Here is a 22,846-nt window from a genome sequence, read left to right as displayed (position 1 = left end):
AGTTGGTAGTGCCTGTTCAAAGTGATACAACTTCACAAGAAAACATGGCTCATGGAGAAGTGCACTAACGTGAACGTACTAAGTATACTAATATATGATGGTTTTTGTTATTATTCTTGTCTGTTGGAATAACTATGCTTTTCCCAAACAGGAGAGTTATGTCAGTGGGTCAATATTCCAAATTTGAAGAGAGATAGCTCATTTATGTGAATGATAAAAAATAACAGACCAAATAAATAATGTTAAATTAATTTCAGCAACTGAAAACATATATATGTACAATTTAGAATTTGTATAATGGGCAGAGAATTGCATTTTAGCATCATTCTACGGGTTTGAAGGTAAATACAACATATTGTATAAAAATTATGTTTGTGCAAGGTGATGTTATTTAATCAATTTAAGAACTTAATTCCCATTTTCTTAAAAATGTAAACACTATATTTTCTTCTCAGCTAATAAAAATAGCTCATTAAAATGTATATTTTCTAGCACTGATGAACAACATTAAATCTCCAAGGTTTAAGTTGTATACCACAAGTATCTTATAAAATTGTTCTGGTTCAGAAAATCAAATTTTCAAGTATCACATTTATTTTTCATTAGTACTAGCACAGATGACCTTATTCACAAACATTTTAATTTGGAATTAAATTATTTGATATACTTTTATTGCTCCTTATCTTAATAATAATTTTTCCCAAAGACTTCAATCTTAACTTTGGAAAAATATTCATGAACATTATTTACATTATGCAAATGTATATGTGTACATAAACATATATGCCATACACATATATCTACAATACACATGTGTGTATTCATATATCAACTTAGCAAGGCAATCAATTCCTGATGAACTTGACTGGAATACTTCATTACATTCACATCTATAGCTCCCAACAATGTTAATACAATGACCATTTTCACAGACTCCTGGCTTTGTCCAGCATTTATTTTCATCTTTAGAAAAACACCATGCAAACAATACATAAAATAAGGAATAACAATTCTGATGATTGAGAAGTTTTGGCAGTATCGATGAACTAAATGAGTATAGTTTCAACATTCCTGTGTTGGGTTAGCAGGTTTGCTAATGTGAGGTATATTGCCAACAGATTACAGGTAAATAATTTCTTTTTTTTTATTTTTTAAGAGTCTTTTTTTTTTTAGCACTTTTATCTTTTCAATTTTGAGTTCCAAATTCTCACCTATCCCCCACTTATTGGAGAAGGTAAACAGTATATCAATTATACATGTAAAATCATGCAAAACACATTTCTGTATTAGCCATGTTGCCAAAAAAAAGCCAAGAAAAATGGAGAAAATTATACTTCAATTTGTACTCAGAACTCATCATTTCTCTCTAGAGGTAAGTTGTAGTTTTCATCATAAATCCTTCAGAATTATCTTTGATTATTGTATTGTATTATATTGTATTGAGTAGCTAAGTCTTTTACAGTTGATCATCATTATGATATTTCTGTTACTGTGTACAATGATCTCCTGGTTCTGCTAATTTCACTTTGCATCAATTCATATAGGTTTTCCCACGTTTTCTGAAACCACTTCTTTTGTCATCTTATATGCACTCCATCACAACTATATGCCACAACTTGTTCAGCCATTCCCCAATTTATGGGCATCCTCTCAATTTCCAATTCTTTGCTACCACAAAAAGAGCTATTATAAATATTTTGTACATTTAAGTCCTCTTCCTTTTTCTTTGATCTCTTTGGGGTACACATAAAGTAGGGGTATTATTTGGCCAAAGGGTACACACAGTTTTATAACCCTTTAGGCGCAGTAATAAATTGTTCTCCAGCATGGTTATACTAGTTCCCAACTCTACCAATAGTTTATCCATCTACTTATTTTCCCTTATCCCCTCCAGAATTTGTTATTTCTAATAGGAATGAGGTGGTACCTCAGCACTGTTTTAATTTGCACTTCTCTAATATTACTATGGATAGCTCTGATTTCTTCTGTAAACTGCCTATTCATAACCTTTCACCATTTACAAATTGGGGAACCGCTCTTATTTTTATAAATTTAACTCATTTTGATACTCAGTACATATTTACAAATGAGGCCTTTATTAGATAAACTAGCTTTAAGATGTTTTGAAATTATTTCATTGCTTATGGAATCTTTTAGCAAAATGCAGTTTCCTTAACTATAGGTTTATTTCTGCTTTTGCTTTGTCTGAGAGCATTATTGCTAACTCCACCATTTTTTTAGTTTCTCTGAAGCATATAGATTTTGCTGCAGCCTTTTACTTTAACTGTGTGTGTCTTTCTGTTTCAAGAGTGTTTCTTGTAAAAAAACATATTGTTAGATCCTGGTTTCTAATCCATTCTGCTATCCACTTTTGTTTAATGGGTGAGTTCATCCATTCGCATTCACAGTTAATGATTACTAACTATGAATTTCTCTCCATCCCATTTTCTTGTTTTCTCTCTTTTTATCCTGTTCCTCCTCAAAAGTTTATTTTCCTTCTAACCATTGTCTCCCTTAATCTGTCCTCCCTTTTATCAACCTTCTCCTCTTTCTATTATGCTCTTCCCTCCTATTTCCCTATTAGGTATTTCTATATACTATACGTTTCCCTACTGGGATTTCTATATACAACAGTGTGCACACACACACACACACACACACACATACCAATCATACATACATATATACACAAATGTATATATCTGTGTGCATATACATATTCATACTCACATATACATACATTTTTTTCTTCCCTCTTTGTATTAATTCCAATGTGAAGTTCAGGCATTGCCTACTGCTCCCATCTTCCTCTTTCCTGTGTGCCTTATTTATATAAGAAAAATTTCCCCATTCTACCTCTCCCCACTTCTGCCAGTGCATGCCTCTTTCTAACCGCTTCATTTTGTGGGAGAGATTATTCCAATATAATCGACTCTTTCTATACAAACTCTTTTTAACTGCCCTAATAATTATAATCATCATCATCTTCCCATATAGGAATATAAACAGTTATTAAGTCCATTATGACTTAATATATTAAGCACCTTACAATTTCTCTTTCATGTTTACCTTGTTATGCTTCTCTTGAGTCTTGTTTTGAATGTCACATTTGGTTTTTGGTTTTTGGTTTTTTTTACTAGAAAGACCTCTATTTAATTAAATATCTATTTTTCCCCTAAAGAATTAAACTCAGTTTTGCTGAATAGGTGATTCTTGGTTGTAATACCAGCTCCTTTGCCTTCTAAAATGTCATATTCCAAGCCCTACATTACTTTAAGGTGGAAGCTGCTAAATCTTGTGTGATCCTGACTGTGGCACCACAACATTTGAATTATTTCTTTCTGGCTGCTTGAAATATTTTCTCTTTGACCTTGGAGGTCTGGAATTTGGCTATAATATTTCTGGATGTTTTCATTTTGGGATCTCTTTCAGGAGATAATTGGTAGATTTTTTCAATTTCTATTTTACCCTTTTCCTTTATAGTTTGCTGAAAGATAACATCTAGGCTATTTCTTTGATCATTTCTTATAGGCAGTAAAATAATTCTTAAATCATCTCTTTTTAATCTGTTTTCCATGTCAGTTGTTTTTTTTTCTGATGCATAATTTCACATTTTCTTCTATTTTTCATTCTTTTTACTTCACTGTTTCTTGATGTCTCATGGGGTCATTAGTTTCCATTTGCCTAATTCTAATTTTTAAGGAATTATTTTCTTCAGTGAGCTTTTGTACTTCTTTTTTCATTTGTCCTATTCTGTTTTCAAAGAAGTTCTTTTCTTCAGTAAATTTTTGAGCCAATTCAGGCCAATTCTGTTTTTAAAGTGTTTTTTTTTGTTCCAGAATTTTTGTGACTCTCTTACCAAACAGTTAATTCTCTTTTTTCATGATTTTCTTGCATTACTCTTATTTTGCCCCCCAACTTTTTTTTCTACCATGATTATCTTTCTTAAACCCTTCCAGGAATTCGTGTTAGGCTTGGGTCCAATTAGCATTTTTCTTTGTGGGTTTTTTGGTAGCTATTTTCACACTGTTGTTGTCTGAGTTTACAATTGGTTTTCCCCCCACCACAGCTTTTTATGGTCAATTTTTCTGTTGTTTGCTCATTTTTTCAACCTATTTCTTGACTTTGAAATTTATGCTAAAGTTGGACTCTGCTCACTTGGGAATGGGGAGGCAATGTCCCAAGCTTAAAGTTTTTCTTGTACTACTGTTTTCAGAGTTAGTTCTGGCGATCTGCAAATTTTTGGTGCACCCAAGGTGGTGTAATCTTGCAAGAGGTATGGTCACTGCTCTCCTGGTCTGCACTCTGGTCTTTATCCAGGAAGGGTCCCTGGTCTCCTGCAGCTAGAAGCACTAGAGTTCCTGTTTGCCTTAGAACCAAGATCATGGACCCTATTCCCTTGTGACTGACCCTCAGTGCTCCTCTCTTCCCTGGAACTGTGACCCAGAACTATAATTGAGAAATAAAGTTGCCAAATAGTTCCAGTTGTACCCAGTGCCTGCAAAGGGTCCCCTATAATCTCTTTCTAACCAGGTTCCTGACCCACTTACCATCTCTGGCCTAACTGCTCCTGAAGCTGCTGCTGGAGCTGGAGCCTCTGCTGATGTCCTTGCATGTACTCCAGACAGGCCTCCATTCTGGTGTCAAAGATGTCTCCTGCTGATTTAAGTTTTCTTATTCTGGAAAAATGTCTCACCCTGATCTTTTGTTGGCTTGACTGCTCCAAAATTTGATTTGAAGTGTTATTTTAAAGTTGTTAGGACGGGAATGTTGAGAGAGTTTAGCTGAGTTGCTGCCTCTAATCTACCATTCTAGCTCCACCATAAATCATTTCTTAATGGCACTGTGCCAGAATAAACTATATTATCATTTTGGGAAGATTCACACAGAAAATCCAAAAATAACAATTTGGTAAACATTTAACTAAATATTAAACTATATATTTTTTGTCCTCAGTGACAGTTAATAAACAGCTTTCATGTCTTTGTAGGCTAGAATTATGAAAAGTTAATAAGAAAAATAAAATGATGTGTACTGAGATGTTAACTACCAGTTAGCAAATCTATCTAAGGGGAATAGATACTCTAAAAGAGAAGAATTTGGATATGGTATCTAGCTTTGAAACACCTGGCAACATTTAAGTTAAAAGTGAAATAATTTGCAAAAGGAACCAAGCAACCAATATTTGGTTTAGTTTACTAAGAATGGCTAAAGAGTAGAAGGAGTAAAAAGTGGGATGCTATAATTTTTAAGATGTAACAAAATACTTAATGAAAGAGAAAGCATAATGACCCACCAATTTATTTCATGGACTCATGTTTACTGACCACTATCTCTCTATTGAAGGGTTTTTGTTGGGCTTGACTACTTAATTTGATCTTTTCTCTTTTTATTTTATTAGAAAAATGAATATCAATGTCTTTTTCCAAACCTTACTCATACAACTTTCCCCATCAGATTTTTGGGACATTCCAGTGGGGCAGATACACATGAAAGTACCAATCCTATTCTTACACATCATGCCTCTGGACTCACAGTCATGTAAACTTTCAACACATTTCTCTAGATGTGTAAGAAACAGAGTACTGTATAGCTAAGAAAAGAATCCTGGTAAGTAGGTTCATGTTCAAAGTTCAAACGCAAGTATTTTAAAATAATAACTTTATTTTCCTCTATAAACTAAAATTTTATTTTCCTTTGTAAACTAAATCTTTTGAGACTAAGGAAATAACTCCCCTCAAAATACTCAGGATGTCTAAAGCAATTTTGCCAGATTTCTAAAAAAACTTCCAAATGACATAAAGCTAAGAAGAGTGCAACTGTTTTTATTTTAAATATAATAGTCTTGTGTAATAACAGTCCCATAACATAGTTTCTTACCTTACTACACAATCTCCCTCTGATCTAACTTCAAGGTAATCAGGGGAACATCAGATATTCTACCATCTTAGGCCAATATTACTTAATCAATGACATATAGTATGACAGCAAATATAAATACTACTCTAGATGAAATTCATTTAAGAATTGGAATAGCTATAGTTCCAATATGGCCACAGTTGGTATTAGCTGTATAAAACTATTTTTACAAAATTAAGTACAAGCTTAGATTTTACTTATTAAATATCCTTACCTTTACACATCGTTTGATCTTCTCTTAGGGCGTAACACAAGATTTAGCAACTTCTACATTAAAGGACCACAGGGCATGGAATATGATATTCCGGAGGGCAAAAGAGATAGGATTTACAACAAAGAATCACCTACCCAGCAAAACTGAGTATAATCCTTCAGAGGAAAAAATGGTCATTCAGTGAAATAGAGGACTCTGATGGCTTCTTGATGAAAAGACCAGAGCTGAATAGAAAATTTGACTTTCAAATACAAGACTCAAGTGGAACATGAAAAGGTAAACAGGAAAGAGAATCGTAAGAGACTTTTTAAGGTTGAACTGTTTACATTCCTGCATAGAAAGACAATATTTACAACTCATGAGACATTTGTCAGTATTAGGGTAGTTGGAAGGGGAAAATTATATGTATGTAGATAGATAGATAGAGAGAGAGAGAGAGAGAGAGAGAGAGAGAGAGAGAGAGAGAGAGAGAGAGAGATGGCACAGGGTGAGTTGAAGATGAAGGGGTCATATCTGGAGAATAAAATTAAGGGATGAGAGAGGATTACACTGGGAGAAGAAGAAAGGGAGAGGTAGAATGGGGTAAATTGTCTCACACAAAAAAACAGAAAAGAAAAGGCTCTTACAGTGGAGAAGAAACAGGGGAAGGTGAGAGGGAATGAATGAATCTTATTAGGATTTGGTTTAAGGAGGGAAAAACATACACATTCAATTGGGTATGGAAATCTGTCTTACCCTACAGGAAAATGGGGGGAGAAGAGGACAAGAGAGCAGGGGGATGATAGAGAGGAGGTCAGATTGGGAAAGGAGGTAATCAGAAGCAAATACTTCTGAGGAGGGACAGGGTCAAAAGAAAGAATAGAATAAATGGGGAGGCAGGATAAGTTTAAGGGAAAACAGACTTAGTTTTTCACAACATGTCTACTATGGAAGTGTTTTGCATAACTGCACATATATAACCTATATTGAGTTGCTTGCCTTTTCAATGAGGGTGGGTGGGGAGGGAGGAAGGGAGAAAATTTGCAACCCAAAGTTTCAAAAACACGTTTAAAAAATGTTTTCACACCAACTAGAAAATAAGAAATACAGGAAATGGGGTACAGAAATTTATCCTGCCCTACAAGAAAAGAGAAGGGGAAGGGGATAAGAAAAGGGGCGGGGAGAGATAGAAGAGAGGGCAGACTAGGGGAAGGGGTATTCAGAATACATGTCATCTTGGGGTGGGGGGAGATGGGGTGAAAATTTGGGACTCAAAATCTTGTGGAAGTAAATGTTGAAAACTAAAAATAAATAAATTTATATTAACAAAAATAAATTTAAAAAATTTAAAAATATATAGGGGCAAAGCTCTTCCTAGGCTGTATACAAAAATTCTTAAAGCCTGAATATATTCAGTACTTTGAAATTTTTCTTTGGAAACGAAACTCCTCAAATAATAAAGAAATTAGAAGTAGTAGAACAGTATACATTGACTACAAATGTATAAAAGGGTTACAATTATATGCAGAGGAATAAATGGATAGAGAACGAAGAGAGACACGGAAGAAAGGACTGAGTTCAATTGCATCTCCCACCCTACCTGTGCAATCTTGGGAAAGTCACTTAACTTCCTTGGGCCTCAGTTTCCTCATTTATAAAATGAGGGGGTCGTATAAGACTCACTCTGAGGTTCCTTTCAACTCTAATTTTATGATCTTACGTTCTACTGTTTTGACTGAACTGATTGATGATAAAGTAGTATTTCTGAATGGCCTTTTCATTTAATTTCTTGCCTAGTTGACAGAAGAGATTGGTGCAAACATTTGTTTTGTGATCATTTATCCACAGCCTATGATCAAAACTGTAATTCTAATTAGAAATAGTCACTCTTCTTTTAATTATTTCCTATTAACCCTGAATATAGCTTGCTTTGTATATATTTGTGTTTTTGTCTCTCCCGTTAGATCATAAGCTCTTTAAGGGCAGATACTGTCTTTTGCTTATTTTTGTATCCTCAGAATTTAGTACAGTGCCAGAGACAGAGTAGGCTATAAATGTTTACTGATCAATTATGATTGATCTAAGTATTATAGTCATGTAATATAAAACATAAGCATATTCATTTATAATAATAATTTTCCCTTAATTTAATTTTTTATTTAGTATGTCATGTTACAGTTAAAAGGATTGAAAAGAAAAAAAAAGGTAGATTTATGTACTTACCCAGACAATCATTATTATGAGTAAGTTCAAACCCTGGGTAGCACAGACAGTTATAGGATCCAACTGTGTTTTCACATGTTCCATTTCCACACAGATGTCGCTCACATTCATCAACATCTACAAAGAAACATTTATATGAGAGAACTCTTTTTGTCCTTGTCAAATACAATATGAACATTAACAAATTCTATCTATGAATTAAATTTATTTTGCTATTTAATAAAACTTCACAAATGAGATTAATTGAAGAAAGGTCAAGTCTGAATCACTGAAAACTTTGAATTACAGAAATTTTTAGTAATGTGATGATTTTTTTAGAACATATGATAGCTAGAACTATGGTAAGAATGTATAGGGGACCTGAGTTAGTAAATGGAAGAAAGCTATGTATAATTAGCATGAACTTAAATATATTAGTGGGTATATAGTTCTTCCAATGAAAAAACATTTTTTTTTGGTGAGGACATGACCATTAATCATTTTAAATATTCTGCAGGAAACTTTGTTTATATTATTAGTGTGTTTAGCAAACCTCTTCTTAATAGAAGTTAATGGCACTTTACTGATCTCCAAATTAAAATGGTCACATTGTATAAATTATTCAAAGAATAATACTATAAATAAATCATCATGATACAGTTATTTCCAATAAACTTTTCAAAGAATTTAAGAAAGAACTTAAATGGAGTTGACTCTGCTCTTTGGTGAAAAGTATAGCACTTTATGTCTCTAGTTTCCATTGAATTATAATGAATGAATGTATGCAAAAAAGTTTATTAAGCACTTATTCTGACACTTAAAAACTGCTACTAAGGTAATTAACTTCTCTGACTCTTAATTTCTTCACCTGTAAAATGGAGATAAAATAATATCTCTAGCAATTAACTCACTAGAGTGGTGGGAAGATAAACCACAACTTAAAATACTCTGCAAACTTTAAAGTGCTATGTATTTTTTGTATATCCTTTTTAAAATACTAATCTGTTCTTGATACAGGCTTCCCTTGCCCTTGTAACAACAACAACAACAAACAATTAAGAAAAATTGACCAATAGAGTAACCACATCTGACAGCATATGCAATATTCTCTATCCATATTCCCCCACCTCTCTCCCAACCTGAGGATGCTTTTTTTTTAAAATCATCTGCTTACTGGATCAAATTGGTCACTGCATTCATTTGTTTAGTTGCCTTTTACAGTTGTTTTTATACAGATTTTTGCAGTAATGTATCTGGTTCTGGTTCTGTTACCTTCAGCCACTCAGGTTTGTAATCTTGGACTCTGACCTTTTCTTTACCTCATGTATCCAATCAGTTGCCAGATCTTCTCATGTCTACCTTCATAAGATCTCTCATACCTGATCCCTGCTCTCTACTCACAACTACCACTTTACTTCAAGTCCTCACCACCTTTCACCTAGATTATTCCCAACAGCCTAGTTGGTTTCCCTGCTTCAAGTCTCTCCCACTGCTGCCAGAGTGCTTCTCCTTAAAGCACAGATTTGACCATGCAACTTCTCTATATTAACAATGGCTTCCTACTGCCTTTAGGATAAAATGTTAATTTATTCCAACAGCCATGAAGGCAGCTGAAGCAGATGTTATGGACCACTTAGAGATTGGTTAGACATCAAAGATTCTAAGATAATCCACTGCATCCTGGGCCAGTCATCTTGACTTCTGTCTTGCCAGTAGACTTTGATGACTTGGGAAAAAAGAGTAGGGCCAATGGCTGTGTACAACTCTGCCTCATTCAAATCTAATTCACGCAAAATCATCACCTATCATAGGTCCTCTTTGAAAATTAAGGTTGAACAACAAGGATAAAATGTAAACCCCCCTGTTTAGCTTTCAAAATCCTACATAACCACAACCTCCTATGTCTATCTCTCAGCTCTGGGCATTCTCTCTGGCTGTCCATCATACCTGAAATACTCTCTTTTCTGCTCTGACTCCTGAACTCTCTGGCTTCTCAATTAAAATCATATCCTTTGCTGGAAATCTTCTCTAGCGTATCTTAATTCTAGTGCCTTACCTCCATCAATTATTTCTTTTTTAATTAATTTATTTTGATTTATCAACAATCACTTCTATAAGTTTTTCAGTTTTAAATTTTTCTCCCCCTCCTTCCCCACCTCACTCCCCAAGATGGAGCGCAATCTGATATAGAATATACATATACATTCCTATTAAACATATTTTCACATTAGTGATGTTGTAAGTAAGAATTAGAACATACGAAGAATCACCAGAAAGACGAAACAAAACACAACAGAAGAAAAGCATAGCAAATAGAATGCTTCAATCTGTATTCAAACTGCATAGTTCTTTCTTTGGATATGGATAGCATTTTCCATCACGAGGCCTTTGGAGATGTCTTAGATCCTTGTATTGCTGAAAAGGGTTAAGTTTATCAATATTAGTCATCACACAACGTGTCTGTTACTGTGTACAACGTTCTCTTGGTTCTGCTCACTTCACTCAGCATAAGACCATACAAGAGTTTCCAGGTTTTTCTGAAGTCTGCCTGCTCATCATTTCTTATAGCACAATAGTATACCATTACATTCATATACCACAACTTGTTCAGCCATTCCCCATTTGATGGGCATCCTCTTAATTTCCAATTCTTTGCCACCACAAAAGGAGCTGCTACAAATATTTTTGTACACATGGGTCCTTTTCCCATTTGTATGATCTCTTTGGGATACAGCCTTAGAAATGCTATTGCTGGGTCAAAGGGTATGCATATTTTTTTTGCCCTTTGGGCATAGTTCATTGCTCTCCAAAATGGTTTGATCATTTCACATCTCCACCAACAATGCATTAGTGTTCCAATTTTCCAACATCTTCTCCATCATTTAACATTTTCCTGTTTTGTCATATTGGCCAATCTGATAGGTGTGATGTGGTACCTCAGAGTTGTTTTGATTTGCATCTCTCTACTCAATAGTGTTTTAGAGCATTTTTTCATATGACTATAGATGGCTTTAATTTCTTCACCTAAGAACTGCCTGTTCATATCCCTTGACCATTTATCAATTGGGAATGACTTGTATTCTTTTAAATTTGACTTAATTCTCTACATATTTTAGAAATGAGGCCCTTATCAAAGAGACTAGTTGTAAAAATTCTTTCCCAATTTTCTGCTTTCTTTCTAATCTTGGTTGCATTGGCTTTGTTTGTGCAAAAACTTTTCAATTTAATGTAATCAAATTATCCATTTGCTTTTGTAATGTTTCTATCTCCTGTTTGGTCTGAATTTTTCTGTTCTCCATAATCTGATAGGTAAACTATTCCTTGTTCTCCCAGTTTGCTTACAGTATCAGTCTTTATATCTAAATCATGTATCCATTTTGACTTTACCTTGGTATACAGTGTAAGATATTGGTCTATGCCCAGTTTGTGCCATACTCTTTTCCAGTTTTCCCAGCAGTTTTTGTCAAAGATGGTTCTTATCCCAGAAGCTGGGTCTTTGGGTTCAAATAATAGATTACTATAGTCAATGACTACTATGTCTTGCATATTTAATCTATTCCACTGATCCACCACTCTATTTCTTAGCCAGTAGCAAGCAGTTTTCATGATTGCTGCTTTAAAATACAATTTAAGATCTGGAATGCTAGGCCACCTTCCCCTGCATTTCTTTTCATTAGTTCCCTTGATATTCTGGACCTTTTGTTATTCCAAATGAATTTTGTTATTATTTTTTTCTAACTCTATAAAATATTTTTTGGTAGTTTGATTGGTATGGCACTGAATAAGTAAATTAGCTTAGGAAGAACTGTCATTTTTGTTTTTTAGCTCGGCTTACCCATGAGCAACTGATGTTTTTCCAATTATTTAGATCCGACTTTATTTGTGTGAAAAGTGTTTTGTAGTTGTGTTCACATAGTTCCTGCATTTTGTTTTGGTAGGTAGACTCCTAAATATTTTATAATGTCTGCAGTAACTTTAAATGGAATTTCTCTTTCTATCTCTTGCTGTTGGGCTTTGTTGGTAACATACAGAAATGCTGATGATTTATGTGGGTGTATTTTATAGCCCGCAACTTTGCTAACTTGATTCTCTAGGATTCTCTACGGATATCATCATATCATCTGCAAAGAGTGATAGCTTTGTTTCTTCTTTGCCTATTCTAATATCTTCAATTATTTCCTATTTCATATATATATTATTTGCTTTGTATATATTTGTTTGCATGTTATCTTCCCCATTACATTGTTAGCTCCTTGAGAGCAGGGATTATCTTTTGCCTCTTTCTGTATCACTAGCACTTATAAGGTGCTTAAAAATGTTTACTGAGTGCTTGATCTCATCTAGGTTCCTGTCATGAGGCAGCATATTAAAGCTGAAAAAACTGTATTCATACTATGTTTATATAATTTTTTAAAAATCACATACATGTATTTTTCAAGTACTTTCTCTGGGACTTAAATAATTATACATTTCACTAGACAATATTGGAAAAACAGAAATATTTTGATACTTTCTCAGGATATAATTAAATTACCTGAGGAATAAAAAGTATAATTCTTTATATCCCTACTCTAATTCTCCCATCTTAGGCCTAGTAGCACGAAGTTATAGGGTCTCAATAAATGACTGAAAAATCTGTTAAGTGCCGCTATGTACAAGGTACTAAGCTAAGAGCTGGAGATACAAATGCGAGTAAGCAAGACAGACTCTGGCCTTGAGGCCCCACACTAATGGAGAAGACGATACATATGTAGTAGGGGACAGGGAAGTATGTTTTAGTTAGAGATGTGAAAGGGAACAGGAACTCATGGTGCCATAAGGAAACGATTACATATCCTTTTAGGAATGGATCTAGAGCTGGAAAGAGTGTTTGTGGTAGGGAGAGAGGGACAGTAACACATGGCATGGAGATGGTCAGAGAAAGAAAATGAAAAATGATGATCTTGGCATACTAGTGTAGCAGAAATCTAGGTTTGAGCTGTGTCAGTGATTTAACCCCTTTGAAACTTTATTCTTTATCTGTTAATGGGGATAATAATGCCATACTATCCACCTCATTGAGGACTATTCTGAGAAAAGATTTTTGTGAATCCTAAACACAATATAAATGCAAACTCTACTGTTTATAATTTCAGCTGAAATTATGCTGCTTTTTAAAAGATCATTATTAAAAAACACACAGAAACCTGTGCTTAAGAACACTTAAGGATTATGACTGAAATTATTTCCCACCCATGCACACAGTCTGGTCTTGTGATGCTTTAAAGCCAATGTGACAGACACACTGATAATTTCCTTGCAAATCCACACATAAGCCATGACTACAAACACTAGAAAATTCTAAACATTCATTGTGATCTAAAACAAAAATGTAAAATATATAATATGCACAGCAGATCTCTGCTGTGAATCCTCAATAATAATATTCTATTACACATTCATGTCCCACAATTTGTTTAGCCATATTCAATTCTAAGGGTACCTACTTGTTTTAAGCTACTTACTACCCCAAAAGTACTGCTATGAATAGATCGGTATGTATAAGGCTTCTTCTAGGACAACACTGACTATTTCTGTCTTCTGCTGTGTATGAGGTTTTTTTGATTTGAATATCTCTTATTTTTAGTGATTTAGAGCCATATTTCATATGATTGCTCACAGTTTACAATTTTTAAAAATAGATCTTATTGATATTTTTGCCACTTCCATTTCTCTTATGTCCCTATCCTGAGAGTCTTCCCAGAGTCCTCTCAGAGAATCACCCCTTTGAACAAAGAATGTTTAGAAATAAAGATAAAAATATCAGGAAAACCAGTAAACACATTAAAAAATTTGACATTAATATGCAATGCTCTACACCTGTGGATTCCCACCTCTGTCAGAAGTAGGATGAGGTATTGCCTCATATTTCTTTTTTGAAGACAACTTTGTTTATTCTAATTTCACAACCCAGTTTCCATTTTTTTATTTTAAATTTACATTGTAAATCACTGTGGATATTGTTTTCTGGTTTTACTTACTTTATTTTGCAATAGTTCATGTAAGTTTTTTAATACTTCATTGAATCTATCATGTTCACTGTTTCTTATAGAAAAGTAATATTTCATTACGTTCACATACCATAAACTTTTTGGACACTCCCTAATCAATGAGTATCAACTTCACTATTTAGTACTTTGCTATCACGAAAAGTGTTGCTGTAACTATTTTGATACAGATTAGAGCCTTTTTTTATCAATGACCACCTCGAAGTGTACACCTGAGAGTAGCATCTCTAGGTCAAAGGATATGGACAAAGTAAAATAAAATATAATTGCAAGCTGCTTTCTGGAATGACTGAAGAATTTCACAGCTCACCAACAAAACACTAGTTTGTCTGTCTTTACAAAGCCCCTCTGGCTTTGACCCATTCTATCTTTTGTCATCTTTGACAATTTGCTGGATATAAGGGAAAACCTCAGGCTGTTTTTGTTTGAAAAGATTGGCTTAAAATGTTTGGCTTAAAATTATTTGCATGGAGCATTTTGTCATATGGTTGTTAATAGTTTAAAATTCTTTAAAAAAATAAAAAATAAATAAAAAATAAAGTTTAAAATTCTTATTTAAGAATAATTTTAAAATATAAATTTCTGTTATATTTTCTTTGGCCAATACACATTCAGCCCAATTTCTAACAACTAGTATATGTATAATTTAAAATATAGTGTGGATTTTCATAACAATGAAAGAATCTTTCCCAAAAGATTCATATACTTTCATCAGGCAATACTTAGTGAAGCACTTTATTATTTAGTATATTTTGATTAACTGTACTGTGACAAGCAGAACCCTTAGCATTTTGTATGAAACTGGAAATCAAAGGTATAGAATAAGAAGATTCCATGTTATACAAAAACCCTAAAGATTAGTATTTTAAAAGCTATCTTTGAAATGATGTGTCTTTTTGATACGAGTTTGAGAAATCGCTCTGAAAAACTATGCTAATCTTAGCTGTTAAGCTCCATATAATGGGAATAGAGAACCTATGATCCACAAACCGGGGAACATACAATTAAAAAAAAATACAGAACTACAACTGGAAAATTAGGTTAATTAACAATATAATATTGCATGGTACAGTGATTTACACAGTACAATTCCTAGTTGGTGGGACAGATTACTAAATTAGCAGTGAGAAGATGACAGTTTTAGTCTCAGTTATGCCACTACGTAACTGTTAGCCAAAGAATTTAACCAGAAGGTCTTCTTTTCAATCATACCAAATTACCTAGTTATTAATGGACATTTGTGAAAAGTTTCTCAATTTTAAGAACTGAAACAAAAAGGGTTCAAATTAACCAAAAGGCTAAATTTTTGAGAAGACCCTTATTTCCAAAGCATTCCCATTTAAATGAGATTTTAGACATGAAAACATATTTGTAGAAGTATTTTACAAATAAAAGGCATTGCTAGTATTAACTTTTTATTGCTATTACAAGGACTCAGCAACTGTTCAGTCTCACAAGTATATTTGGGTGAATAGGAGAAACCAGTGTAGGATTTAAAATTTTATGGTGACTAATGCTCACACTAGTTATTCCATGCACAGATATTTTACAGTTAATTACATTAATTCTCCTTAAGCATATGACAATAAATGATAAATGAATGAAAAAGATGATTTAGTACTATTACTGCTATATTTTGGAAAACATTCAGTAAGGTAGAATGGGCAAAATATATCACAAGGCAAGAAACTTGTGAAGTCAGTAAGAATATATGTATATATGTATTTACATATAAAATTTTTTAAATATATGTGTATAAAATACATGCGGGGAAAAAGAGAGAGAGAGATATTATTAAAAAAAAAAACTAGTCTTGAGCCAGGAAGAACTGGATTCAATTGTTGCCTCTCACATACTGTCACTGTGTTTGGCCAGATCACTTAACTATTCCTCTTGATTTCTCTGTAGCCTTTGACACAGCTGATTACCTTCTTTTCCTTGACACTCTTTTTCCTCTTGTTTTTTTGTTTTGGTTTGTTTTGGTTTGGTTTTTTTGTGAAACTGCCCTCTTCCGGTATTTCTCCAACCTGTCTGACCTCTCCTTACCTGACTGGTCTTCTTTGCTGGATCTTCAACCAGGTCAAGGTTCTGTCATGTCTCTTCTCCTTATATCCTATTTTACATGGATGATCTCATTAGCTCCCATGGATTCAATTATCATCTCCATACAGATTCTCAGATCTGTTTATCCAGACCTCATCTCTCTCCTGCTCCACAGTCTCACATTTACATCTTCCATTTGAGACACTTTCCCAACTGAACTTCTTGTAGAAAACTCAGTATGTCCAACACTGAACTTACAACTCTCCCCCTCCGCACCAAAATATTCCCCTCTTCCTAACTTACCTGTCACTGAGAAGGGTACCACTATGCTCCCAACCATTTAGGCTAGCAACTTATGTATCATTCTCTCTCTCTCTTCTCTCTCTCTCTCTCTCTCTCTCTCTCTCTCTCTCTCTCTCTCTCTCTCTCTCTCTCTCTCTCTCTCTCTCTCTCTCTCTCTCTCTCTCTCTCTCTCTCTCTCTCTCTCTCTCTCTCTCTCTCTCTCTCTCTCTCTTTTTGGCTATGCAATGGGGTTAAATGACTTGCCCAGGGTCACACAGCTAGTAAGTGTTATGTGTACCTATGTATCATCCTCAACTCCTCCTCCTCACTCTCTCCTCCATATCCAATCTGCTGCCAAATCCTGTCAATTTCCCTTAGCCCCTTTCTCTCCTTTGACCTTACCATCACTCTAGTACAGGCCCTCATTATCTTATATCTGGACTGTGCCAGTCTTCTGGTTGAACTCCCTGACTTAAGTTTCTTCTCCTTCATTCAGTGCCCATCATCTATTCAGCTATGAAAGTGATCTTCCTACAGTTCATGTTTAAACATGGCCCTCCCATATTGAATGGGTTCCCCATTTTCTTGTAGATAAAATACAAAATCCTATTTCATTTTAAAACTGCTTATAACCTGGCCCTTCCTAATCTATCCAGTCTTTTACCTTACTCTCTTCCATATTCTCAACAATCCAGTTTGACTCTGGTTTTGTTGTTTTTCCTTGCACAAGACATTCCATCTCTCAATTTCATGCATTTTGCTGGCTATTCTCCATGCTTGTCATTCTCTCTCTCCTAATCTCTGTCTTCTGGCTTCCCTAGTTTCCTTCATGTCTCAGCTAAAATCTTACCTCCTGCAAGAAGCTTTTCCCAGTCTTTTTTAAGTTAGTGCCTTCTGAATTTATGTCCAATGTGCTCTGGTATATATAAATAATGTTGCCTCTCACTATTAGAATGTGGGATCCTTGAAGGCAGAGACCGTTTTTTACTTTTCTCTTTATCACCAGCACTTAGCACAGTGACTGTCACAAAACAGACATTTAATAAATGCTTGCTGACTTGACATCTTAATGTTCTGGACAACTTTCTATGATTGAGTTGCAGAAAAAGTACTAATCTGTACTGATTGAGTTTTCTACATTGAACAAACCACAAGTGTGGGTCCTATCCCTACATGTATACGTATATGTATATGTATATGTATACACACACACACATATATTTCGTATATAATGATATGAAAATAAGACTTAAAATAGTAGCTTTCAAACATTTTCACTTGGAAAATTCTAAGGAGCACCTATTTTGGTACAAACGTCCCCCTAAAGTTATGGGAGCTACTGCAGAAAGAAGTTATGCTGAAGGAAGGTGGACAAGAGCCATAGCAAGTGCCCTCTTTCTCTAGAGGATCTCTGAGGTTTCCTCAAGTTTAGGCCAGCTCTATTCAAGAAAAAAAAAAACGATTAGAATAACACAAATAAAAAAAAACACTATCCAGCAGAAAGAAAGTGAAAAATAGCATACTTCAATATGTATTAAAACGATATCTGTTCTTTATCTGGAGGCAGATAGCATACTTTCTGATTAGTCCTTTGGGATTGTCTTGGATCACTGTATTGCTGCGAATAGCTAAGTCATTCATAGGTCTTCATTGAAAAATATTGCTGTTACTGTGTATAACATTCTCCTGGTTCTGTTCACTTCACTTTGTATCCGTTCATATAAGTTTTTCCAGGTTTTTCCAAAATCATTCTGCTTGTCATTTCTTATAGCACAATAATATTCCATTGCAATCATATACTATAGCTTGTTTAGCCATTCCCCAACTGATGGGCATCCTTGTAATTTCCAATTCTTAGCCACCACAAAATAAAGGCAGATCTAAACAACTGCAGGAATATTAATTGCCCACGGGAAGACTGAACCAATATAGTAAAACTGACAGTTCCATCTAAATTAATTTACCTCTTCAGTTTCATATCAATTAAACTACAATATTCATCTGGGAGAATAAATAGTCAAAAATATCAAGAGAGCCATGAAAAAATGTGAAAGAAGGTGGCCTACCACATTTCAAACCACTTTACAAAGCAGCAATCATTAAAGGAATCTGGTGCTGTGTGAGAAATAAAAGTGGTGGATCAGTGGAACAGGTTAGATACACAATATATAGCAGTAAACTATCATAGTAGTCTAGTGTTTGGTAAACACAATGATGCGACCTTTTGGAGTAAGAGCTCACTATTTGAGAAAAAAATTTCTGGGAAAACTGGAAAGCAGTTTGACAGAAACTAGGCATAGACCAATATATCACATTGTATACCAAAAGTATCACAAAATGGGTACATGATTTAGACATAAAGGATATTATATAAGCAAATTAGGGAAGCATGGAAGAAATCACTTGTTATATTCATGGATAGAAGAAGAGTTTATGACCAAACAAGAGACAGAAGAGTTCACAAGAGGAAAAATGGATGTTAAGTACATACAATTTTTAAAAAGTTTTGCACAAACAAACACATAGAGAACTGGGACAAATTATGAAAATAAGAGCTATTTTCCAATTAATAAATGGTCAAAGTTTATTACGGGACAGTTTTCAGAGGAAGAAATTAAAGCTATCAATACTTACATGAAAGAATTCTCAATAACTAATAATTTTTGTTGTTGTTCAGTCATTTCAGTCATCTCTGACTCTCTATGACCCTATCTAGGGTTCCCTTGGCAAAGATAGTGGAGTGGTTTGCCATTTCCTTCCCCCAGCTCATTTTACAAATGAGCAAACTGAGACAAACAGGGTTAAGTGACTTTCCAGATTTGAACTCTGGTCCTCCTGACTCCAAGGCCAGCACTCTACTACTGTGCCACTTAGCTGTCCTCACTAACAATAAAATAAATGAAAATTAAAACAATTTTGAGGTACCACTCCACACATATAGACTGGCTAAAATGACAGAAAAGGAAATGACAAATATTGAAGGGGATATGCAAAACAGAGACAACAATGCACTGTTGGTGAAGTTGTGAACTGGTCCAACCATTCTGGAGAACAATTTGGAACTATGCTCCAAAAGCTATAAAACTACGTTTTGACTCAACAATATTGCCACGAGGTCTGTTCCCCAAGCAGGTCAAAGAAAAAAGAAAAGGATTCATAGATACAAATTTCGTGCATTCATCCATACATACATATATATATATATACACACATATACACACATACATGAACATATACACACACACACACACATACACACATATATCAACTATTTGTGGTGACAAAGAATTGTAAACTTAAGGGATATGCATCAACTGGGGAATGGCTAAACAAGTTACGGATTACTATTATGCTGTAAGAAATGATAAATGGGAGAGTTTCAGAAATACCTGGGAAGACTTATATGAAGTGATGCAAAGTGAAGTGAGCAGAACCAGGAGAACAATGTACTCAGTGATATACCACATCTCCAAAGTACTCAGGATGAAAAATGTTACCCACCCCCAGATAAAGAAATGATAAACTCAGAATGTAGATTAAAGCACATTTGTTTCCTTTCTTCATTTTTCTTCCCTTTTTGGGGGGAACATAGATAATGAGGAAATGTTTTATACGACTATATGTATGTATATGTATATACATATGTACATATATTATCATATTTCTTCCCATCTCAAAGAGAAGGTGAGGGGTTAGAGAGAGGGAGAGACTTTGAAACTGAAAATAAAATGAAATTTAAAAAATGAAGAGTTCCTAATACTAATGAAATCATATGATCTCTATCCCTTCCAAAGAAGTTATAAGAAGCCTGATTTTATGAAAACCAATCTATATTTTGAATTACCTTCACAGACCAAGAGTAGATCATTGTAATTGAATTCTGTAGGATATTCATAGTGAAAATTGCCAGTCTGGTTAATACAAACACCATTTGCACAAATATCTGGAATCTCCTTGTATTCATCAATATCTGAAATTGAACAGATTTAATCAAGTATACTGAGGTCTTTCTTTTCCTTCATTCACTTTCTTTGTAGCAATTTATACTACTGTGTATATATGATTTGAAACAGTGGTTTCTGTGTCACTTAGGCTCATAAATACTTTTGTAGTGTATAAAATTTATATAAATCATGATCTAGATTCTTTCCTCCAGCAACTAAGGAGCAAGTGTGTTAAACAGACTAAGTCATAGCATTTTATTGCCCACCCAATGAACTACCATGAAAAACAATATATTCTCATTTAGCTATACATAAAAGAAACTACCTTAACTTTTCGTCTTTCTGAAAAACAATCAGTATTACTGTCTCTTTGAGGAAGAAAAACTACAAGTTAAGAAAAAAATCCATCCAGAAAGAAATAATTCCAATGTCTTCTAGAAGTTAAAGTGAATTTAGTAGAAAATGATACTGAAAAATCCAACAAAAACTCTGGCATTCCTCATATTATTTTGTTAAGACTATGATCTAAGACCATTTTCCAGATAGCTGTATCTGATTTGAGTGGAAGTAGAGGTGAGAGAAAGCAATCTTGTAAATTTTGTTCCCCTTTTAAGAACCACTTTGGATTTAATATTTAACAACCACAACATGGCTTTTCCTTCTTAGAGCTGTTTTAAAAAGTCAACAACATAAATTGAGAAATTTTAAAATGTCAACGTTTTTCTGTACCATGTGTATTAATCTGATATTAGCATTTTTTTCTGGATGTGAGACACTGAATGCTGATACGCACGAAATCAATGTGTGTAAGATTTGCCCAACATTCATAAAATTTTTAGACTCATTGATTTTTGTATATCATATGGTAAGGAAATTATGGTCTAGATGTATTTTTAAAATTTGTCCTACTTAGGTATTGTTTTAGTTGTTCAGAAATAAACAAATGTGTAGTTCTTTTAAGAAATGACGATCCTTTTCTGTTAGTAGAAAACCAGGTTCCAAAATCCTAAGCATCTGAAGAAGCTTGGCAAAGGATCAAGAAGTGAGAATAAGAATCAGGAATTCTTGTAGTATTTTGCTATTTTAAAACACTCTAGTGATTTTTAATACTCTCTTTAATATATGTATATATTAAGTATAAATAAGTATATTAAAATAAACTTACCTACAGCTTCGCCTGTATGAATGTCAAAGGTAAATCCAGGAATATTTCCACATATGGCTTTAAATTCAACTTTAAAATCAAAATAAAACAAATGCTCTGGTTAAAAAAATACTAACAACCAATGTAAACAACTTCACATTATTTCTAAAATGATTAATGTCAACAATTATTACTGTTTACAGTCATAATATATTTTCATTTCAACTAGAAATCTTTCAATTGCATATTACTAATAAAGGCACAGACTATGATAATTTAGCTTTTTTTCCTGGGAATTTAGCTTTTTAATTGTGCTTGTAGACAGAGGAATTATACTACCTTTTTCAAATTTAAAAAGGTTCTCATCCTTCCTTATTTTTCCACGTTCTGAAACTAGTTTGTTTATAGTCAATACAAAATAAAATATCACATATTGATTTGACTTAATGTTTTTCATTCATTTCAACAAAAATGGCTATTTGAAAGATTGATATAACTTTGACACAATCTACTGCATAGTTGCCATTTTTATGCGGTACTCTTTTCTTCTAAATAGAGAAATTTCCCTTTTTTTTTTATACAACCTCAATGTTCTTTTTTTTTTTCATTCAAATACAGGCAGCATGTTATAATAAATATTTGGCTTTTGAGCCAGGAAGAAGTGAAGTGAAAGAAGAATTTGATAGATGGAGTCTTGTTTCTGACATATACTGCTTGCAAGACCTTGGGCAAGCCATTTGGATGCTTCCTACATTACAAGAAGGACTTTTCTCATGTAAGAGTTCTCTATACTCTGGAGTCAGGAAAACCTGAGTTCAAATACAGCCTTAGACACTTACTAGCTGTGTCTCCCTAGGCAAGTCACCTAACCTCTGTTTGCCTTAGTTTCCTCATCTATAAAATGGAAATTATAGCACCCACCTTTAAGGAGTGTTGTGAGGATCAAATGAGATAATTGTAAACCTAAGCTGAGTAGTGTTTGGTAAATGTTAGCTATTATTATATTAATTAGATCATTGGTCCAGTCCTTTTAGTTAAGATAAAATCAACCTGCATTGATCTTAGGGGAAAA

General features: G+C 33.9%; 1 protein-coding gene across 1 annotated transcript in view; it reads right to left on the bottom strand.

Annotated features, from left to right (window-relative positions):
- The window catches only part of LOC110195888 (fibrillin-2-like), a 104,867-nt gene that overhangs the window by 40,754 nt on the left and 41,267 nt on the right, over positions 1-22,846 (bottom strand). Inside the window, 3 exon segments of the mRNA XM_078153096.1 lie at positions 8,336-8,452; positions 20,531-20,656; positions 21,796-21,864. Of these exon segments, the coding sequence (XP_078009222.1) occupies positions 8,336-8,452; positions 20,531-20,656; positions 21,796-21,864 (312 nt within the window).

This window comes from Phascolarctos cinereus, unplaced genomic scaffold (assembly GCF_003287225.1).
Source record: "Phascolarctos cinereus isolate Bilbo 61053 unplaced genomic scaffold, phaCin_HiC Scaffold_4;HRSCAF=312, whole genome shotgun sequence".
NCBI classification, from domain to species: Eukaryota; Metazoa; Chordata; class Mammalia; order Diprotodontia; family Phascolarctidae; genus Phascolarctos; species Phascolarctos cinereus.
This window is presented reverse-complemented; position numbering and strand designations above follow the sequence as displayed.